Source organism: Micrasema longulum, unplaced genomic scaffold (genome assembly GCF_059751315.1).
Source record: "Micrasema longulum isolate JH-2025_06_02 unplaced genomic scaffold, ASM5975131v1 h1tg000279l, whole genome shotgun sequence".
Classification (NCBI taxonomy): Eukaryota; Metazoa; Arthropoda; class Insecta; order Trichoptera; family Brachycentridae; genus Micrasema; species Micrasema longulum.
Window position 1 is genome coordinate 875,177 of NW_028277483.1, and position 19,453 is coordinate 894,629.

Genomic DNA, 19,453 nt, shown 5'->3' on the forward strand with positions numbered 1-19,453 from the left:
GAATTTGCACTTATTTCGTTTCATATCTTCCCGTCGCGCAACATAGTACAAAATGAGTCAAATTAGCAGTTTCTGCAAAGTTTCAGTTTGACTGTTTAGTACATTTTAATCATACGACTTTTAGAGATGCTATAGTTTAATTCTTTTTTTAAAAATCTTTTTTTATTTTTACTTATTTGTTAATACATACATTTATACATAAATGGCACAAAAAACACTAGCAAATTCCGCTTGTACTAGGAGTACGCTCAGTATATGAAGGGTCGACAAGCCAGAAATATTAGTATGCCTAATGTTGCAATCGGTTCCTTTAAGGGCAAATGTCTGTTCTAAGAAACCATTACAATAATATATTTAAAATCCAAGCAAATAAGATAAACTTTAATTTTCAAGTGGAATTTGGTCGCGCAGCTTCGTCAAAAACAGCAGAGTAGCCTACGCGAAGCGGTTTCCTTTCAGATAATTTAGAACTTTTATAATAGTAAATATTTGGTCATTTTTTCGTTTTAATATTAAATTGTTGGTACTTCGCTTATTTTGTTTACAAAACGACCCAGAACTTGCCACAGGGAGGTGGCTGCACTTCGAGTTCCACCCACAACCTACCCAACCAACCATCCGATGTGGGGTGTGTTATTTACAATACGAGTATATATAGATTTATTTCGCTTTCTCTCTCTTTATGTTTCCTTTCTGGTCTTTATCTGTAGATAAACATTGAAATTCGGATTTGTGTGAAAAATTGGCATCCCGCGCTCACGTGAGAGTAGTGTGGTTCTAATATAGCCGTCTCTGGAACTGTGTCAACACACTTTAATTGAGCATTATCTTTCAACTGCCTGTGTATGGAATGGGAAAGCATCTATTCTCATAACAGCCTTGAAGTCATTTTTCACATACTGTGTTTTTACTTCATTAGTCAATGCTCTTAACAGTGGAGAAGGAGTCAGTGTACTGGTGTTTCATTTGATAATTTCGGTATAGTCTTTGGCTTCAACGTTTCGGTTTGGTGGTTTAAATATTCTGATTTCTGATACAGTCACTTTCATATATTGCTTTCTTTACCTTTATGATACGCCTAAAGCCCAGCTCTCGAATATGGTTTATTTCATCAGTTACCATAGCCAAAAGTAAATTGATAGATGGGCAAAGTAAGCGTTTCGTTGTAAAACGAGATCAACAACTTGAAGCAGCTCTTCTGGTAAGTACTTTGTAGATTCAATAGCTTTGTAAACATGTCTAGGCCCATCTGTGAATTTGTGGTTTATTTTTATGGCAAACCACATAGGCATATAACATTTGAGAATATATGTGACAATCTCTCTCAGATTTTTAGAAGAGCTCGACACACCGATGTAGAGGCGCAAAACTCGGTTTGCAGTAGTAAGCCATCTTGACTGTGACATTAGGCTAGGATCACGTACTACAAAGTCTTCTGAACAATGTCCTGACTTTATGACTTCTGATATTTTAAGCAAGTACAATTGGTCCTTGCTAAGAATACGCTTGTCAACTTTTGGAATCTCACAATCAATAGAATTAAAATCAACAACTGGTAGTCTTTCACAATCAGGTAGGGCCTTTCCAATCGGTCCAGAATATCCTTTTGGGCCTGTTGTACTTCCATCTTAGTGTTGAAAAAAGTGGTGGAATGGCAGTTCGTTGCAATGGAGAAGACAAATGCTCTACTGTAGAGGTCTTCCCACATGTATATCTATTTGTCAAATAACTTCAGTTTTGAAACCCGTATTAATAACAGTACCGACACATCCAACAACTTCCAATTTGTCAAGTAAAAAGCCATTTTCTGATAAATAAGACGTGATGCTTTTGGCTATGTTGGTTGCTGAGCTTAAAAAAGGACAAGTGTGTCCTATGTAAGTGGAGCCTGGCTCCTGAATTTAAGAGTAATGCTCCTTCTTATAGGTTCTGCGAAAGTGTTTTCTGCCAGTTTTTTCAATTGTCAATGTATTGTCTTTTCGTCCATCAAAGTAAACACCATAAATTTCTAAACTTATATCACTTTGCAAACCATCTCTTTTACTAGTTGTTTTGTAAATAAAATGAACGAAGAACTGCACCAACAATTAAATATTGCAACAAAGAAATGACAAATATTTACTATCAGAAAATTTCCAAATTATCTGAAAGGAAACTGCCCCACCTCTCTATCCAGGTAGGCTACTCTGCTGTTTTTGACGAAGCTGCGCGACCGAATTCCACTGAAATATTGAAGTTTACCTTATATGCTTGAATTTTAACGATAATATTTTAATAAAATTAAACTATAGCATCTCTAAAAGTCGTATCATTAAAATATACTAGACAGTCAAACATTGAAATTTTGCAAAAACTACTAATTTTACTCATTTTGTTCTATGTTGCGCGACCGGATGATATAAAACGAATGCATAAGTGCATAAATATAATTTTTTACATACTTTTGGTAGTTAATTCATGGTATAGGAAAGCAATTAAAACTATTTGGCGTGCTTAAAAAAAATATGAAAAATTTAGGTTTTTCACAATTTCTCGCTTACTTCGATGGCATTGCGCGACCGGAAGAAAAAATAATAAAAATAAAATAAAAATAGTGCTTTTTTTACGTCTATACCAATGGCAACTTTTGTGCACTATAGGGATCTGAAATTAAACAAAAAGTTTTTTTCGAACCAATCTAGTCGGCAAGCCAGAAATATTAGTATGCCTAATGTTGCAATCGGTTCATATATGGGCAAATTCCTGTTCCAATCTTAGAATCTATTAAAATATCTATTAAGAATGCAAAAATGAATATAAATATACATATACCACATACATATACCACATAAATATACCCCATACACAAAAAAAAACATACACGCACACACACTAACATATATTTATTTAAACGCCCTAGTGGACTTTTACACTATGATAAATACACGGATATGGTCAATATAAACTATAAACTACATAATTGATAGAGAGCAAAAAATAAATTAATAGAATATTACAAATTTAATGGAAAGAACTTAAAACAAATATAACCTCAAAAATAATAGGGACTCGAGATGGCTAAATGACCCAATAAATTATTATATCGTTAAAAAAGTATTTCTTTAAATTTGAATATTGAACAACAAAAAATATCAATAGAGCTAAATTCATGGCCAAGTTTATGTGGTTTTTGAATAGGCGAGTGAATATAATAATTACCACTAGATTTGTTTATATAAAATAGCGTTTTGTTAAATAATATAAACATATTCACATACACAAATACACATGCACATATACGTACGCATATATATATTTATATATATAATTATATATATATGAATATATATAAAATTGATGGTAAAATAATAAAAACAAATAAATATGATAAAAAAATGCAATTAAAAATTTGGTCTCATAACGTCTCCATCGTAGTTTTGACATGTTTTTTAAAACAATATTTTGTTTCGTTGAAAATATCTATCGTGCTTAAGTTTTTATTGCACGACGAGCATACTTAATTTTTGTTTATTTAATTTTTATTTTTTTATTTTGTTAGGTTAATTTATTATTTTTTACCAGCTTCTGTTGAATCTGGGTATTCTCAATTTTATAAGCGATAACAGTTCGGCAGAATGAATTTTGTTATTTAATATTTTTTATAAATATTTCTACTTATTTCAACAATTCTTAACAATTGACAATTCTTCGATCTTCAAGAAAACTTTTTTCATTGTGCTTAGCTGTATCTGCATCCGCATACGATATACTCAAATCCACATGTGTACACAGTTGCTAATAATGTATTCAATGTCACTCTTGAGGCGATTTATAAAATAGCATTAACTTCTAAACGATAGTTATGTCATGTTTTCCGAGTCAAGTTCTGCATTATTTACTACTACACGGTCAATTTAAACTTACTAAGTACATAGGTGCGCAAAAGGAGTAAATAATATAATTCATAAAAATTATACATTTTCAAATCAAAAGATTTTTATTTGGGATTGGTAAGATGAAATCATTTATCTATTTTATAAGCAACAAGATATACACCATTTACGGTGTATTTTCCGTAAAAAGTCGCCAAGATCTGATCAAATAGAAATGATCTATAAAGCTGATCGGAAGACAAATCTTTATAGAAACCTCGATGGAATATTATTCGTTCGTACAGTTAGTACTTTGTTCGGGGCTATGTACTTTTTATGGTTTAAAGCTTCGTGTAATTTTAAATACAATTAATTTTCTGGAGCAAATATTAATTGTTCAACAGTTGTTCAAAGAAACATTTTACTCACTGGTACAATGATAGCATTCTTAATTTTTTCTTTAAATAAGTGTTTCTTTCTGTTTGATTAGCTTGAATTTCTCCATTTGTTCAAGACAAAGCTATGAATTATCTTCTGCGAATTTCGTCATTTTTCATGAAACGTGGTAGAAAAATCTGCATATATAACAGAAATGACCAATCAAAGATTCATTCAACGTATTAGAAGGTGTGAATCCAAACCTCTGAAAGAGAAATTTCAGAAATCATGAAAATAATTTTGTTAACCTTAGTGGTGCTAAGCACCCAGCTTTTGTTTTGTCACGGGGGCGGTAGTGTAGTGCCTACCAAGTGTCCTGTTCCCGTGACCACCAAGTGTCCCCCGAAAGCTCTTCCGCCAGCAACAAAGCCACCGGTAACCAAACCTCCACCAGAAGGTTAGATCACAATCAATCAACATTTTTGTTTTACAGATTTGCGACGCTGGTGCGTATATTTCTAAACTATAAACTTGAGCGATTTTTGAAGTAATCTCTATTCCACTCGAAAACTTTAACAATGGAGTTTTTCATACATTAATACTCATGCTCGCATCCAAAAAAATTATTCAATTCAATTTCAAAGAAACCAATATCTCAACATACAGGAAATAATTAAAAATTTATAATAAAATACTGCAAATAAATCCTGTCTTTTGTTCTATCAGCATTTGTTGATCTTGTTTGCTTCTTTTTTTTTCTTCACGGTTATGTCGTACCATATTTATATGATATGAACTTTTAAATCATTAAAAAAGGAATGGCCCACGCTCAGACGCTGAAGTCTTTGTGGGCATTTTCCCCATATTATGTTAAAGCTTAATTTTGTGTATTTTTGTAATCAAAATTCTATGTAAATATATGTATGGAAAAATGAACAAAAAACAAAAAAAAATTTTTTCATAGATATCTCAACCTGGCTGAAGAAATTATTGGAGAATATGGATATTTAGCCATTTACCCGGCTTATAACTTGTCGTTGGCTGTGATCACTTTATACACATCATCATCATTCCCTTTCCGCACCTAATGGTGCACAGGGCACTGCATTGGTACACCAATCGCAGTGTATCCTGCTCCGGAAAACCTCTTCGGATATATGTTAAAGTTCAATATTTAGAGCGATGTTTGCATAGCGATAGCCTTTCCAACAAGCAGAACCATCGGCAGGTTGGTCCTGTATATCGGAATATGAAACAATCTATGCTGACGCTTTTTTAGGTAATTATCAGGAACATACAAACCAATGCTCGTCATAATCTCAGGATTATTGAACATACCGTGCAACAATCGATAAAAGTGTGAAGTCAAATACACATTCCTTCTAGTCTCTAAACTGTTGTAGCCAAGCATACCCAAGAGAAACTAAATTGGGTAGAGCCAAGGATATTACCCGCACTGTAGAGATATCTCAGAAACTTCTTTTGGATTTTCTCTATTATTAGAGAGTACTTTAGTTTATGTGCTCCCCAAACCATCGAGCCACTCTCGAGTCTACTTCACACCGAAGAGTTGTAAAGAGTTTTCAGTACGCTGGTATTTTCAAAAACTTTGACAGTACGCAGAACGAATCCATATGCTTTGTTTGACCAATCTTTAGAATTTCTTTATTTCCCCAAAAACAATCTGTTTTCATCTATAATGATCTTTGCTGATTATGTAGTTATACATTTAAAGGTAATTTTTATCTGTTATTTGACCAAGTTATGCAGTTTTCGTTATTGAAGTTCTCACACAATTAATCCAAAATATACATTTTGTAGACTTTTAATGTTTTTTTTTCCAAAAAAGAGAAAAAGTGTCCTCTCAACCAAGTATGGTCAAAGTGCGGAACTCCCGAATGCCAGAATACATGCGAAGAACCCCAGCGAGATCAAACTATCGACTGTATTTGTAAACCTGGTTGCGTGTGCAGAGCTGGATATTTGCTCGATTCTAAAGGAAACTGTATTCTTGCAGACCAATGTCGTAAGAAAACTTTCAGTAGACCATTAAGTATACTTGTTTATTAAAAATGTTTTCACCGTGGTGTTTGATACCCTTTTCCTTAAAATTATTTTACTGACCAGTGATAGTTTTCATACATTTTACTAGAACAATTGGTATAAATATGAACAATGTTTAGCCTATACTGCGATTTACTTAGATTTTGCCTGTAGTATACATTTTTTGACCTTTGACGCGATTTGTTCCCTAAAAAAACTTAACAGATTTGTGTAGAAATAAACAATACAGGTAGGTATAAGTAAATATAGTTAAATACTTTTTCTTATTATTTTATTTTTTCTTATTTTATTTTATCGTAAAAAAACAACTAATAATTCTAATAATTTATAAAAACAACTCGTAACCTAGCCGGACCGAATGGGGGATTTGAATTCCCTATAGACCGATTTTAATTCAATAACTCGAGTATTATTAAAGCTATTTGCCCTATATTTTTTGTAATCGTGAAAATAACAAAAAGACGCATTTTCCAGTTTTTGTTTTTAAATTTTTAAATCCTTTAATATGAAAACAAAAAAAAGACAAAAATAATAAAGCGAAAAATGAATCAAATACACGAATGAGTAAAAAATGTGTACTTGAAAACATGAATAAATTGTTGCACGATCATAAACGCTTCCAACCTTTAATTCTCGTGACGTTATATACAAGTAGGCACTGGGGTCGTTTGGTTCTCCTGTTCGGATCATGTTTAATTTTTGGATGCTTAGTGAAGAAAAGGTTAATAAAAAAAGTTTATTCCTAAAAATGTTTGAAATATATGGTATTATATGAAAAAGAGTTTTTTTCATTTTCAAACAATTTCATCCCCCCTTTCAATACAAAAAAAAAAATTATTTGAACAAACTTACATATTAGCTTGTATTAAAAAATCCGATTGTTTTTTCAAAAGCCGAAAAGCGCACAAAACATCGATATTTTCTTTAAATGGTGCCAAACAAGGATGTTTCACTAATATACTCGTAACTAAATACAAAAATGGAGAATGTATTCTTCCCACACTGCGCTGTCATGAGCGTTCGCTTATATGGAGAAGTGATTCAGTTTAAAGTTGACTGAAGATTAAAAATCAATAGTTTTTCAAAATTCAGCTTTCCGTCACAAGAAAACAATTTTTCAATGCGACTTGAAAAAATCTATTTATTATTTTGTATTTTTTTATATATAGAACTGCCACTGATATTATATAGTAATACAGAAGTATTATTTAGTTTTACCTGCAATATAATTCCATTTTTCACTTTCATTACACTAGACCATGTTTGATTTTTATGTTTTGAATTTTAAATGATTAGGAATTTAATTTTAGCTTTGAAATGTGGCCCAAATGAAGTTTTGGATCCATGTGCCAACTGTCCCAAAGGAGCGCTTTGTATTGTTCCCTGTATCCAAGCATGCGTTTGCAAACCAGGATGCTTCAAGGATAAAAACAACTTCTGCGTTGAAAAGAAAGAATGTAAGAAACAATTTCATTTTATATTAATTTCACAATATATATAATGCTTTAAAATTTAGACAAACGTATTTGTAAAACCACCTAAAGAAAAGTTTTTTAAAACTATTATTTTTGTGGAGATTTGATTTTCCTTTTTGATGGATGATATTAAATTATTTATATAAATATTTAAATCCCCCATAGACTGACTTTAATTCGATAACTCAAGTATCATTAAAGCTAAATTATTATGAAAATAAAACTTTGTTATCAGTGTTACACAATTTTCTTCTTTTACAAGAACACAACTATAGTTTCGGGAGAGCACTCCTCCCATCGACGGGTGATATAAAACTAATATAGTAAACACAGAATATTGTTCACAATGTCATCAAATAACTGGCATTAAATAATCTTTGTTTAAAAAGTAAATAAAAATATGTCGTATTTTATAATTATGAAATGAAAAAACTAAAATATTTTGTATTATTCAACTTGTGGTTTTATTTGAATTGTTGATTTGGGATGAGCTGTAAACTTTAAAAGTGAAATATCACGCAACTAGTAAAACGTAAGTTACAAACTTGTACCGAAAACCCAACGATACAAAAAACAATAGAATTTAAACAAAAAACAAACAAATTAATCAGTGAAACTTAGAGCAGGGGGGTTTTTTTCTTTTATCTAAGGTGTTAGCATATGAAAAAAAATAAAATTATTTAGCTATTTGCCGTATATTTTTTGCAATCGTAAAATTAATAGAAAGAAGCATTTTCTTGTTTTTGTTTCTAAATTTTGAAATAGTTTTTTTTTTTATATTAAAACAAAAAAATACGTTAATCACACAACGGTCAATTTTACTTTATGTACATAAGCATTCGGCAAACTAACAAAAATGAATAAAATCAATTATGAGTAAAATATGTGTACGCGAAAACATGAATTAATTATTGCACGGTCATAAACACTTCCAAAGTTTTATTCTCCTGACGTGAGGGAAAGGTTAAATAAATAAATTTTACTACTATTATTTACGTCCAAGAGTTTCATGAATGATTTCTCCAAAAAACCGGGATTATTTTCCGATTATTACCTCTATTCTATTTTTAGTGCACCACAAAATACTAAAACTAATTTGTTCACTAAGGCTTGAGAGAATTTACTTTTATCGCTTTGAAATACGTGTATTTTAATTGGCGATGTTATTAATTAATTTTGCAAGTACTTTATTGCTTTTGATTATTTCACAAGAAATCAAAAATAAATTTCATGGATATTAAGTAAGGAATAGAATACAGAATAGATTCCTTAAACTTCTGGATCGTAAATCTCTTACATATTTTGACTCGTATGAAGGCTCTTCTTCCTTTCATATTTTAACTTCCCTTACTAAACGTAGAAACATTTCTGATCTGTCTTTCCTCTTCAAAATTTTAAACAATTTTATCGATAGTCCATATCTCTTGGAGCGTATTTCAATAAATTGTTCCGTAAAGTCAACGCGACCAGTTAATTTTTTTTATAATTCATTGCCCAAAAAAAAATATGTTCAAAACTCGTTTATTTACCGTAGCTGCTCCAAATTTAATTTACTTTGTCCTCATTTAGATATCTTTAATACAAAATTTTGTGACTTCAAAAAAAACTTTTTGAAACACTGTAAAATAGAACATTTATCAGTGTGTAATAAGTTTATGTTCCTTTAAATATGTTTATTTTATTATGATATCAAAATTTTTAATTGGTCAACTTAATTATAAAAATCCCTCTCCTCCACTCTATTTCCTCATCCCTTAACCTTCTTACGAGCTCTTTTTTTTCTCATGTCTTTTATAATATATTATTTTCTCTTTACTGTGTAACATGTTCTCTCATTATATTTGTAAAAAAATATGTATGTACTATTTTTTATGTTTTGTATTCTTGTATAATAACTATTGTTTTTCCTTAATAAATAAAAATAAAATAAAAAATAAAAAATAAACTTAAACATCCTATTCTTCAGTATAAGTATTGATAATTGGGGATAATTAACTTTATCTTATAGATATTTATTAATAATTGATCGTAATTTATGTTCATCCGTTTTATTTTGATTAGTCGATTTAAATTATGAACGATTACATAGACTGTTAATTTTTTTTATTTCTTTTCAGTTCTGAAATGCGGAAAGAATGAATTTTTGAATCCTTGTATAAACCCGTGCCCACCCGGCGCCCAGTGTTTCGCTCCATGCATCGCCGCTTGTCAGTGCTTGCCTGGGTACGAAAAGGATAGCAACGACGTTTGTGTGAAAATTAAGCCACCAACTACCAAGTGTCCCGTATAACTTATATTGTATAAAATCAATTAACTAACAAGGTTGCAATAAATATTCTTTCAAAAAAGTTTTTTTTTAATATTTTCATCTTATTGTTAGTTTTTTTCAAATAAAATATAAATATAGGCGATTCTATTTTACCTACAATCTTCTTCTTCTTCTGCAGCCTTATTCTCTCCATAAAGGCCTCTTCCAAACGTCTCCATTCCTTCCTATCACCCGCTTAAATCATCCACGTTTTTCCGGCAATAAAGGCAATGTCGTCGATCCATCTTTTCAGTGGCCTTCCAACACTTCTTTTGTTTGCCCATGGTCTCCACTTTATTATTCTGGGTGTCCACCTGCCATCATTTTGTCTCGCCAAGTGCCCTGCCCACTGCCATTTCAATTTCGCTGCATGATCCATGATATCCACGACTCCAGTTTTGCGCCTTATTTCTTCATTTCTTATTCTGTCTCTTAGACATACACCGAGCATCTGTCTTTCCATGGATCGTTGCGTGCATTTTAATTTCTGGCTTCCTCTTTCTGTTATAGACATAGTTTTTAGTCCATACCTACAATATGTTCGTACAAAACATTTATTTTCTAAAATCAAACGATTTGGGTATTTATGTTTAATTGCAAGATACATAAATATATATTTGTACATAAATATAAATAAAAGTATTACGGATAACATATCAATATGGGATGTTTTAACCACTGAATAGGCTGAATATTTTTTTATCCATGGTTTAAACAAACATTTTTCAATAAATATTTCATGTCAAACGCTTCGGGAGTCAATACGATACGTCTTGATATTTATTGGTTCATAAATTAGTATTCGTCTGCAAAAAATTGGATAGTTCAAAATATTGTTTTTAACATTTTCAATGTTAACACGAGGAAAAATAATGCGTAAACTCCAATGATTCTCATCAATTGTTGCGTAAAAATAATTTATTTTGTCGGAAAAAGTAAATTTATGCATAGTAAAGCATTAAAATATTAGTACTTTCAGGCATTACCTGACTTCAGAGTAATATAAATCAATAATATATTACTTTTTGTTTTCTGATTATTTGATTGGATTGTTTCAATGTTGCATTTGACTATTCTTCTTTAAAAATAACTTTTAATCAAATTGACCAAAAGGCCAGTTATTGGCACACTTTTTTTCAAATATTGAAACCTTTTTACTTAAATATAAGCACGGTGAAAGCGTTGTTTTCATTATGAAGAATCTTTATTGTTTATATTTGATTAATATAGATATTTGTTATCTTTGTCAAATAATTTCTCAATACTAACACTTTTCTGTCTCAAGATCAAATATTTACTCAGTAAAAACCGAATCCCGCCTATATAACGCCTGTATAACACCTATTCTCCTCTACGGATGCAAATCGTGGCACCTCACTAGGACCCAAAGTAGAAATATTCTTAGTTTTGAGAAAAGGTGTCTCAGAAGAATCTTGGGTGTGCGGTGGTTTGACATTATGAGGAATGAAGTAATAAGAGAACGGACGCAGCAAACTCCGGTGACAACTGTCATAAAGCGGAGGCGATACGATTGGCTAGGGCTAGGCCATATACTGCGGATGCCTCCTAAGAGCCTTATCCACGCTTGCCTACTTTACAAGGCATCAGGTACTTGACGTCTTGGACGTCCACTGCTGACTGTTCGTCGGCAGTTTGTGTCAGAACTACGGGACGCGAACCTGACTTGGGAGGCAGCCAACAGAGATGCTTGTAGGATCTTTGTGGACACCATATGCTCCAACTAGAGAGCGGACATGGAATAAAAAATAAATAAAAAACTTATGGTCCAGAAGCAAAAAAAATATATTGAAAAAGAACTTTTTCCTTCGCGCAGTTTTTCTTGCTAATTAATGGGTTTTGTCATTTTGAAAATCACAACAAAATATCACCTTATTACCCTGATTCAAATATAATTTTTTTTAAAAAGAACCCTCAAAACTCATATTATTTTTTGATCATTCCTTCAGCTCTGTTACAGTAAAAAAAAAATTTTTCAAAACACAGAGTGTTTCCTGAAATACTTGTTTTAAACTGTTTTCTTCGCTGTTTTTCATTGAGTTCACAAAGACAAAACACAATCCAACTAGAGTCAAGTATTCTTTGTTTGATTCTGTGTATGATATGTCTTCGAAATTAAAACTTCCATCAGTACGTTTACTCTGTGCGATTTTATAATTTTTGAAAATATTTTCTTTTATTCAATTCTTGTTTTTTCGTTCTCTAAAATTAATTTGTAGCCCATGACGACTTCCGAAAAGAATTTCTCAGTCATTTTCTAATTTGGTAAAAATTTCTGCAAATTACTTTTTGGTTTATATATTTTGACATTTACATATTTGCACTAGTTTTCCACAGTTATTCTAATTTAATAATTTTTCGTGGAACATAAACAGTTTTCGCTGATGGTTTTTTCCTCATCCCAGCATTGACTGTTTCTAGAGCTTCAATTAATTCAAATAGTTAATTGATTTGGGGTTTATTTTGAAATGCATATTAAAACTTATAATAAAAGAAATCAAACACTGTTTTGAGTCTTTTGAACACTTTATTTTATTTTTACTAATATAAAAACAAAAATTTCGTGACAATTGTTTCGCCTTATAGGGGCATTTTCAAACGAATGTGAAGATTAATAATTGAATGTGGTTATATAGTTATATAATTCAAGGTACTTTAGTAACAAGTAAAAATAATCTTATGAACTATAGCATGTACATTAATCATAATTGCGGCGAAAACCAATAGTTAATGGCAAGGTTAAGTGTTTAATAGGTAATGGGGAATTTAATTCATGTAAGTTTAATACTAACTTTGTTTTAAATTTTTCCGAAATTCATAATAAATACCTAAATTCCCCATTACCTCTTAAACACTTAGCTTTGCCCTTAATAATACTATTTGGCTGATTTATATAGCGCCATTTTTGTAAAAAATCACCTCTAGGGCGCTTTACAATTGTATATTTAAACTTACATTCTAACTAAACTTAAGTGATACATTATATTTCCAGATTTAAAATTGAGGGTATGATAGTTTAAAGAAGTGGGATTTTAGTTGGGATCTGAACTGACTGGGACTGTCGATGATTCGTAAGTTTGAAGGCAATTGGTTCCAAGCAGAGGAGCCGGCGGCGGCAAAAGCACGATCTCCAAATCTAGTGTTTGGGGAGCGCCGGATTTCAACAAGTTTTCCTCTTCCTGAATCAAACTATTGGTTTTCCCCGCAATTATAGTTTATATATACGGTATGGTTAATATATATGGTTACGCTTTAGTTTATAAGATTATTTATATTTGTTACTTGAATACCTTGAATTATATAACTATACAAGGACATTCAATCCTTCTAATATTCACATTCGTTTAAAAATGCCCTAACAAGGCGAAAAAATTGTCACGAAATTTTTGTTTTTATATGTTTAAAAATAAAAAAAAGTACTCAATAGACTCAAATCAGTGTTTGATTTCTTATATTATAAGTTTAAATAGTATTGATTCCCTTTCGTATTACTGCGGATATCATAATCAAACACATTTGCTATTATTGTCATTTTCCCTCACTCTGTAAATACCAAGGCCGCTACTCATTTCTATTCATTTTTCTTTTATAGGTCCTGTGGGATAGACGGATTTAGTGGCTTCCTAAAGGTTTTGTAATAATTTAATCTCTATCAGTAAATAATTCACCATACTCTTCTTTTCCACAATTCAATTAATTACGCATTATGTTTTGCTTCAAGTACTATGCTTCTGGATTATCTTTTATATGCACAAAGTTACTTAGATAATATATTACAAAGAACGTCTCCAGGCAGTTTATTTCGCTCAGCAATGAGAAAATTTTCTTTGTATTTCAGTACCGCCAAGTTCAATTCAATTAATTTATTTTAATGATAACATATACATTACACACATATATTCAATACGTACGTACGAGACTCATGTCAAGTAGTAGGAGAATCCTGCTCCGGAAAACCAGTTCGGATACATGGAACATATCAATATCCAGAGCGATGTTGTTCAGCACAGCGGTAGCTCTTCCAACAGGCAGGTTGGTCCTGTATATTGGAATATGAAACAATATATGATGACGCTGTATTAAGTAATTATCAGGAACATACAAACCAATGCTCATCATCATCTCAGAATTATCGATCATACTGCGCAACAATCGATAAAAATGTCTAGTCAAATACACATTCCTTCTAGTCTTTAAACTGTTGTAGTCAAGCATACCCTGGAGAAACTAGGTCGGGTAGAGCCAAGGATAATACCCGCACTCTCTCATGTAGATATATATCAGAAACTTCTTTTGGATTTTTTCTATCATAAGAGAGTACTTCAGTTCATTTGGCCCCTAAATCATCTAGCCACTCTCGAGTCTACTTCGCACTAAAGAGTTCTCAGTACACGGGTATTTTTGAAAACCCTGGCAGTACACAGAACAAATCCTAATATCTTCAATGTTGTGATAGGTAAGCTGCGTCAAGGGCTTCTACAAAGTTTTTAGTGTCATATTTATTTTTATTTACATATAACATTATTGATGCGTCTTTTGTTTTAGAAACCATATCTTTTATTAGCCATACATATGTTTCAAAAAAAAAAATATTAAAAAATGCCAATTATTAGCACTACTTTGACAGCTAAATGCAATATTGGCACCAGATCAACATTTGAAAAAAACTATTTTTAACTCAATTTTAATTGAATAATAACTTAAATGATTCAAAAAAGAAAAAGAAAAGCTCATAAAAAACAGCTAAAATGCACTTTTTCAATATGCTCCAATTATTAGCACACATGGAAATAAAAGAAAATATTTTACTTCATAGATCCCAATAGTGGCTCCATATAAAAATAAAATAAGTATTTAAAACTATCAAAAAAACATTTCGATATTTACTTATATCCATTTAACTGATGTAAAAATAATTTTATTTAAATATATAGATATATTTCAATATGTAGACAAGTTGAGCACTTACCTCACACTGCTGAGAATCAAAATAGCCGACAAGCTTCAACAATGCGACAGCCTCAGAAGTAAGTTTTTCGCATTGTTAAAGCTTGAAGACGCTGAAATGTGTTCGCTATTATGGGGCCTTTTTTTCAATTTAGTGTTGTCAACAGTAAAATATAAGAATAAGTGTCCACGTTTTTAGTATCAGGCGGTCGATGAAAAGTTCTGAACTTCTATTATCTTTATTTTAAATTTGTAGTGCTGATTATAAGTGCAGTGCTAACGATTGGGTGCTTCACCCTACTTCATTCTGAAAACATAGTTATTAAGCTATATTGGATTTTGAAAAAAGGTTTGAATAATAATTAATGAAACGTGATTTTTTAATAAACATTTTCTTATTATTTAAATTTTAAATACCTTAAAACTACCTTGAGAGCATATTAAAAGTTAACAAAGAATTCAAATTAATTATCATTATTTGTTATCATTTTTATTTTAAAATGTGTATGTTTTGAAAATTTATTCACACTAAAATATGATGAAGGCTACTGACGTCAGAACATAACTAAACATAAAATAATAAGGGCATTGGTTGTAATATCATCATTTTTATTCCCTTTCCGCATCCAATGGTGCATAAGGCACTGCACTGGTACACCAATCACAGCGTATCTTCATCATTATTCTTCTTTCATCTTTTTTCACGTGATGGTAAGATGATCTAGTGCACATTTATAAAAAAATATTGCATGTCAACCATGTAGGGAATCGAACCCAAGTTCCGAGTTTTAATAAACGCATGCTTATAACCCATCAATGCTTTGCTTTTGCTAGATTCGAGTACATATTTGTATATAGATTAAATGACCACAATCTAAAGTTTCATATAAATTATTGTATTAAGTCCAAATTTCGTTCGTAGTCATTATTATTAAAATTATAATTAGAAATCAAACACTGATTTGAGTCTACTGAACACTACGACACGAGTGCTCAGTAGACTCAAATCAGTGTTTGATTTCTAATTATAAGTTTAAATATGGAGTTCTACAAAATAAACACCAAATCAATCAACAATCATTATTATTTTTATGTTTAGGTTTACATAAATTGTGAGGACAGTAAATTTTGGTAAACAGGTATTCGAACATTGTTTTCCTGTCGATGTCATGCAGATGCCTCCCCGATACTGTGCGAAAAAGACAACTGCATATCAGACCTTTTGTTACAATAGACAAAATCGACGTTTCGTTGTCCTGTTTTCCGCACCTCAAAACTGAACCGATTTTGTTATTTTGAAAATTTTTTATGCATCGGTACTTTTTGCGTTTTTCAAAAATAGTCATATTTGTATACTGTGCGCCCAAAGACAGAAGATAATACTTTGTTTTTTTACGGGTTGGGGTGATTATAGTTATAAAAATATTTTTATAAAAACGAAACAAAAAGGACACGCCAATGGTAAATGTTTATAGTGTGTAAAAAATCACTCCAATAGTGTCATGATTCAGAGAGAAAATACGGGAATACGTTCGTACGAAGAAAAATCGGACCGTGTTTCCTCTCTTAAAAGGTTGAATTAAGTTATATTAAACATTATTAAGTATACTTACGAAACTTTACTTCATAATGCTTTTATGTAACCAAAGAAAAAGGTTCGGTGCCTTAATTATTTAAGACACGATGGTTTTATAACCATCTACCTATTTATACACATAAACGCGCCCGGAACCTTCTAAAATTATGACATTTAACTCATGTCTAAACGCTTAGTCCTGCCCTACGCGTATTTAGTCGTTCTTTGACCACCAGCCTAATTCGGAAAACGCGTAAAAACTGTAATATAAAAGGAAAAAAAAATATTAAACTTTTCGTTGAAAAGTAGGAACCTAGGTATTTGTTTACTATTGTATTCCAAATCTCAAAATAATAGATATTCAAATATTGAATTTAAGTGGGTACCTAAGTACTTGTTTATGTTTGATTTTCAAAACGAAAAATAAGTCATTTTTAAATCGGAATTATTTTAGCAAATTTCAAACTCTGCTCAGGGGTGCACTTTAGTTAGGAATGAAATTTTCAAAAATGTCTCAAATGTCAGTTAAAATTATTTTAGTTTTACGAAAAATCCAATAAAAAGAAATAAATGGGTAGAAATTATAAGGAATTTTATGGAAATAATCCAATTGGGATCCATAAAAAGCAAATGTTGTTCGTGAACATTCAAAAACAATATTTTTTTAAACACAAATAAACAACATCCTTCCATTTTTTGTATGTGCATTCTCGACAAATGTAACCCTGGTGTGCGATTAAAAAAACATTTACGCTTCTAACTTTTTTTCTACTTAATAAATTAGAGAGCTATAAACCTGCTCGTAGAAAAGATGTACATTTTGCTAAAAACTGGACCTAAACCGGTCCAGTGGTTATTCCGTCCATCGAGGACACACATACAAACATTGCCTTTTATATATATAGATTAAGTATATTTTATTACTCTTCGAATTTTGTTTTAATCTGACTCTTAAAAAAATGTCCATCTCTATTATCTGGTTTAGCGGGATAGTTTTTTTTTCTTTTTTTAACTTTTACCTGTTCTAATAAATAAATTAATCAGAGATATAGCATTTTTGAGTAAGTAATATAAAGGTCCAGGTAGCTATTAATTTATTAAAGGCCCTCCGTTTAACTCTATCAAAAATATTTTCCAAGTCAATCCATCTAAATTATATTAATTTTGATTATACATATAACTTGTCTTCATGATACAGTGTCCGAGACTGTTGCTTCTCATTAGTATGATTATATTTATTTATTAATGCACTTTACTGGCGGTAAAAATGTATCATTTGCCGAAAATACAGTTTTGTTGTTTGCCTAGGGATTGAAACTCTGTATTCAAAAAAGCAAAGTGTGGTACGAGTACCCTGAATGTGGATAAAACCAAATATATCACGTTTAGTAAAGGTAACAGGTTATCACCTGAAACCCATCTTAATCTGGAAATAAAATCGGATTGTTCGTGACAGATTCTAAAAGCACATGATCACATTAAATATCTGGGAATAATTATGGACAGAAATCTGCGATGAGAGGCTCAGGTTCAATTGCTGGTTTCCAGATTAAAAAAGCTGTGTCATGTATTCTGCTCACTTAGAAATATTTTGGACATTAGCACTCTCAGAACTGTTTATTTTGCTCTGTTCTAGTCAGTGGCTACCTATGGTATAGAGGGCTGGGGAGGTTGCACGGTGTCTATCATGAACTCCTTAATGAATGTACAAAAATTAATACTTATAGTGAAGCTTAAATGTCTTCCCACGCTCCCATATGAGACATTGTTTCAATTTATAAAGGTACTGGACATTAGATTTTTTAAAAGGGTCATTGACATATTTCGGGTCATGCAGTTACAAGAATAAATCCCAGTGAAATGCTCGTACGAGGTTTTGCTGTAATTTAAATTATTAAATACTTAAAACATGTACGATTTTTGCTTGGAGAAATTTCTTTTTTGTGATCCTAAGAGTGTTTAATGTCCTGGACATATTAAGTTCTCCAAAACAAAAGCCATTTTCAAGAGAAATGTACAAGTTTGTATTTTGTCCAAGGGAAGAGACCGTTGCAGAAGACTGCTGCGGAGATATTGCATAAATTATACCATTCAGCGCGTTGTCCAGATGTTTATTGAAATATGTGTTTATTTATTTTTTATTTATTAATTTATTTAATTTTACAATACGCCCAAGGGGCATTTACAAAAAATATACAGGTAAGTACAAACATAGTGCTAAACTTTTTTTATACATGTAGAAACAATAAGAAGCATACTGCCATGCAAAATAAAAAGTGAAACTGTACACAGTAAAAAAGAAAAAAATAAATAAAATAGATATAAGAAAAGTAATTGAATTAAAAAGCAAATCATAAATAACTTGTAAAGAATTCAAACAAAAAAATAAAAACATTTACATATACTTATAAGTATAAAAAAAAATGGTTTATGTAATAATCTTTATTTTTGGTATTGTTAAATAATATGCATGCTTCCAATTTCCAGTATGTTGTATCCCAAATTTAACACAAAGCTCTTGGCCCCATAGAGTTAGGGATACCTTTTCATGACTTTTTTTACTTAATGTATATGTGTGAATAAATAAATAAACTGAATGAATATGCACATACACTTGATATACATATAAGGGCGGGCATATTACCTTAAGGCAATTTCATCCTACATATCCAAAACTTTCTATTTGAGGAAATAAGTACGTCGATATACTTATTGTCGGTGTATTTTTTATATTTGAATTTGAACTAGAATATATAACAAAAATTATTAACAAATATTTGTTTATTTTAAGATAAAGAAATGAAGAAACGCAAAATCTACATTATTTTATGAAGAG

General features: G+C 31.0%; 1 protein-coding gene across 2 annotated transcripts; it reads left to right on the plus strand.

Moving 5' to 3' along the window:
• The first annotated feature begins 4,461 nt into the window (after nt 1-4,461).
• Nucleotides 4,462-10,196, plus strand: LOC148282912 (uncharacterized). Of its 2 annotated transcripts, XM_088224340.1 has the most exons (4): nt 4,462-4,686; nt 6,079-6,255; nt 7,604-7,750; nt 9,886-10,196. In XM_088224340.1, the coding sequence occupies exons 1-4, from the start codon at nt 4,518-4,520 to the stop codon at nt 10,056-10,058; spliced, it is 666 nt and encodes a 221-aa protein (XP_088080466.1). In that variant the 5' UTR covers nt 4,462-4,517; the 3' UTR covers nt 10,059-10,196. The 2 variants fall into 2 exon arrangements, with proteins under 2 accessions (XP_088080466.1, XP_088080467.1); XM_088224341.1 differs by lacking the exon at nt 6,079-6,255.
• The last annotated feature ends 9,257 nt before the right edge of the window (nt 10,197-19,453 follow it).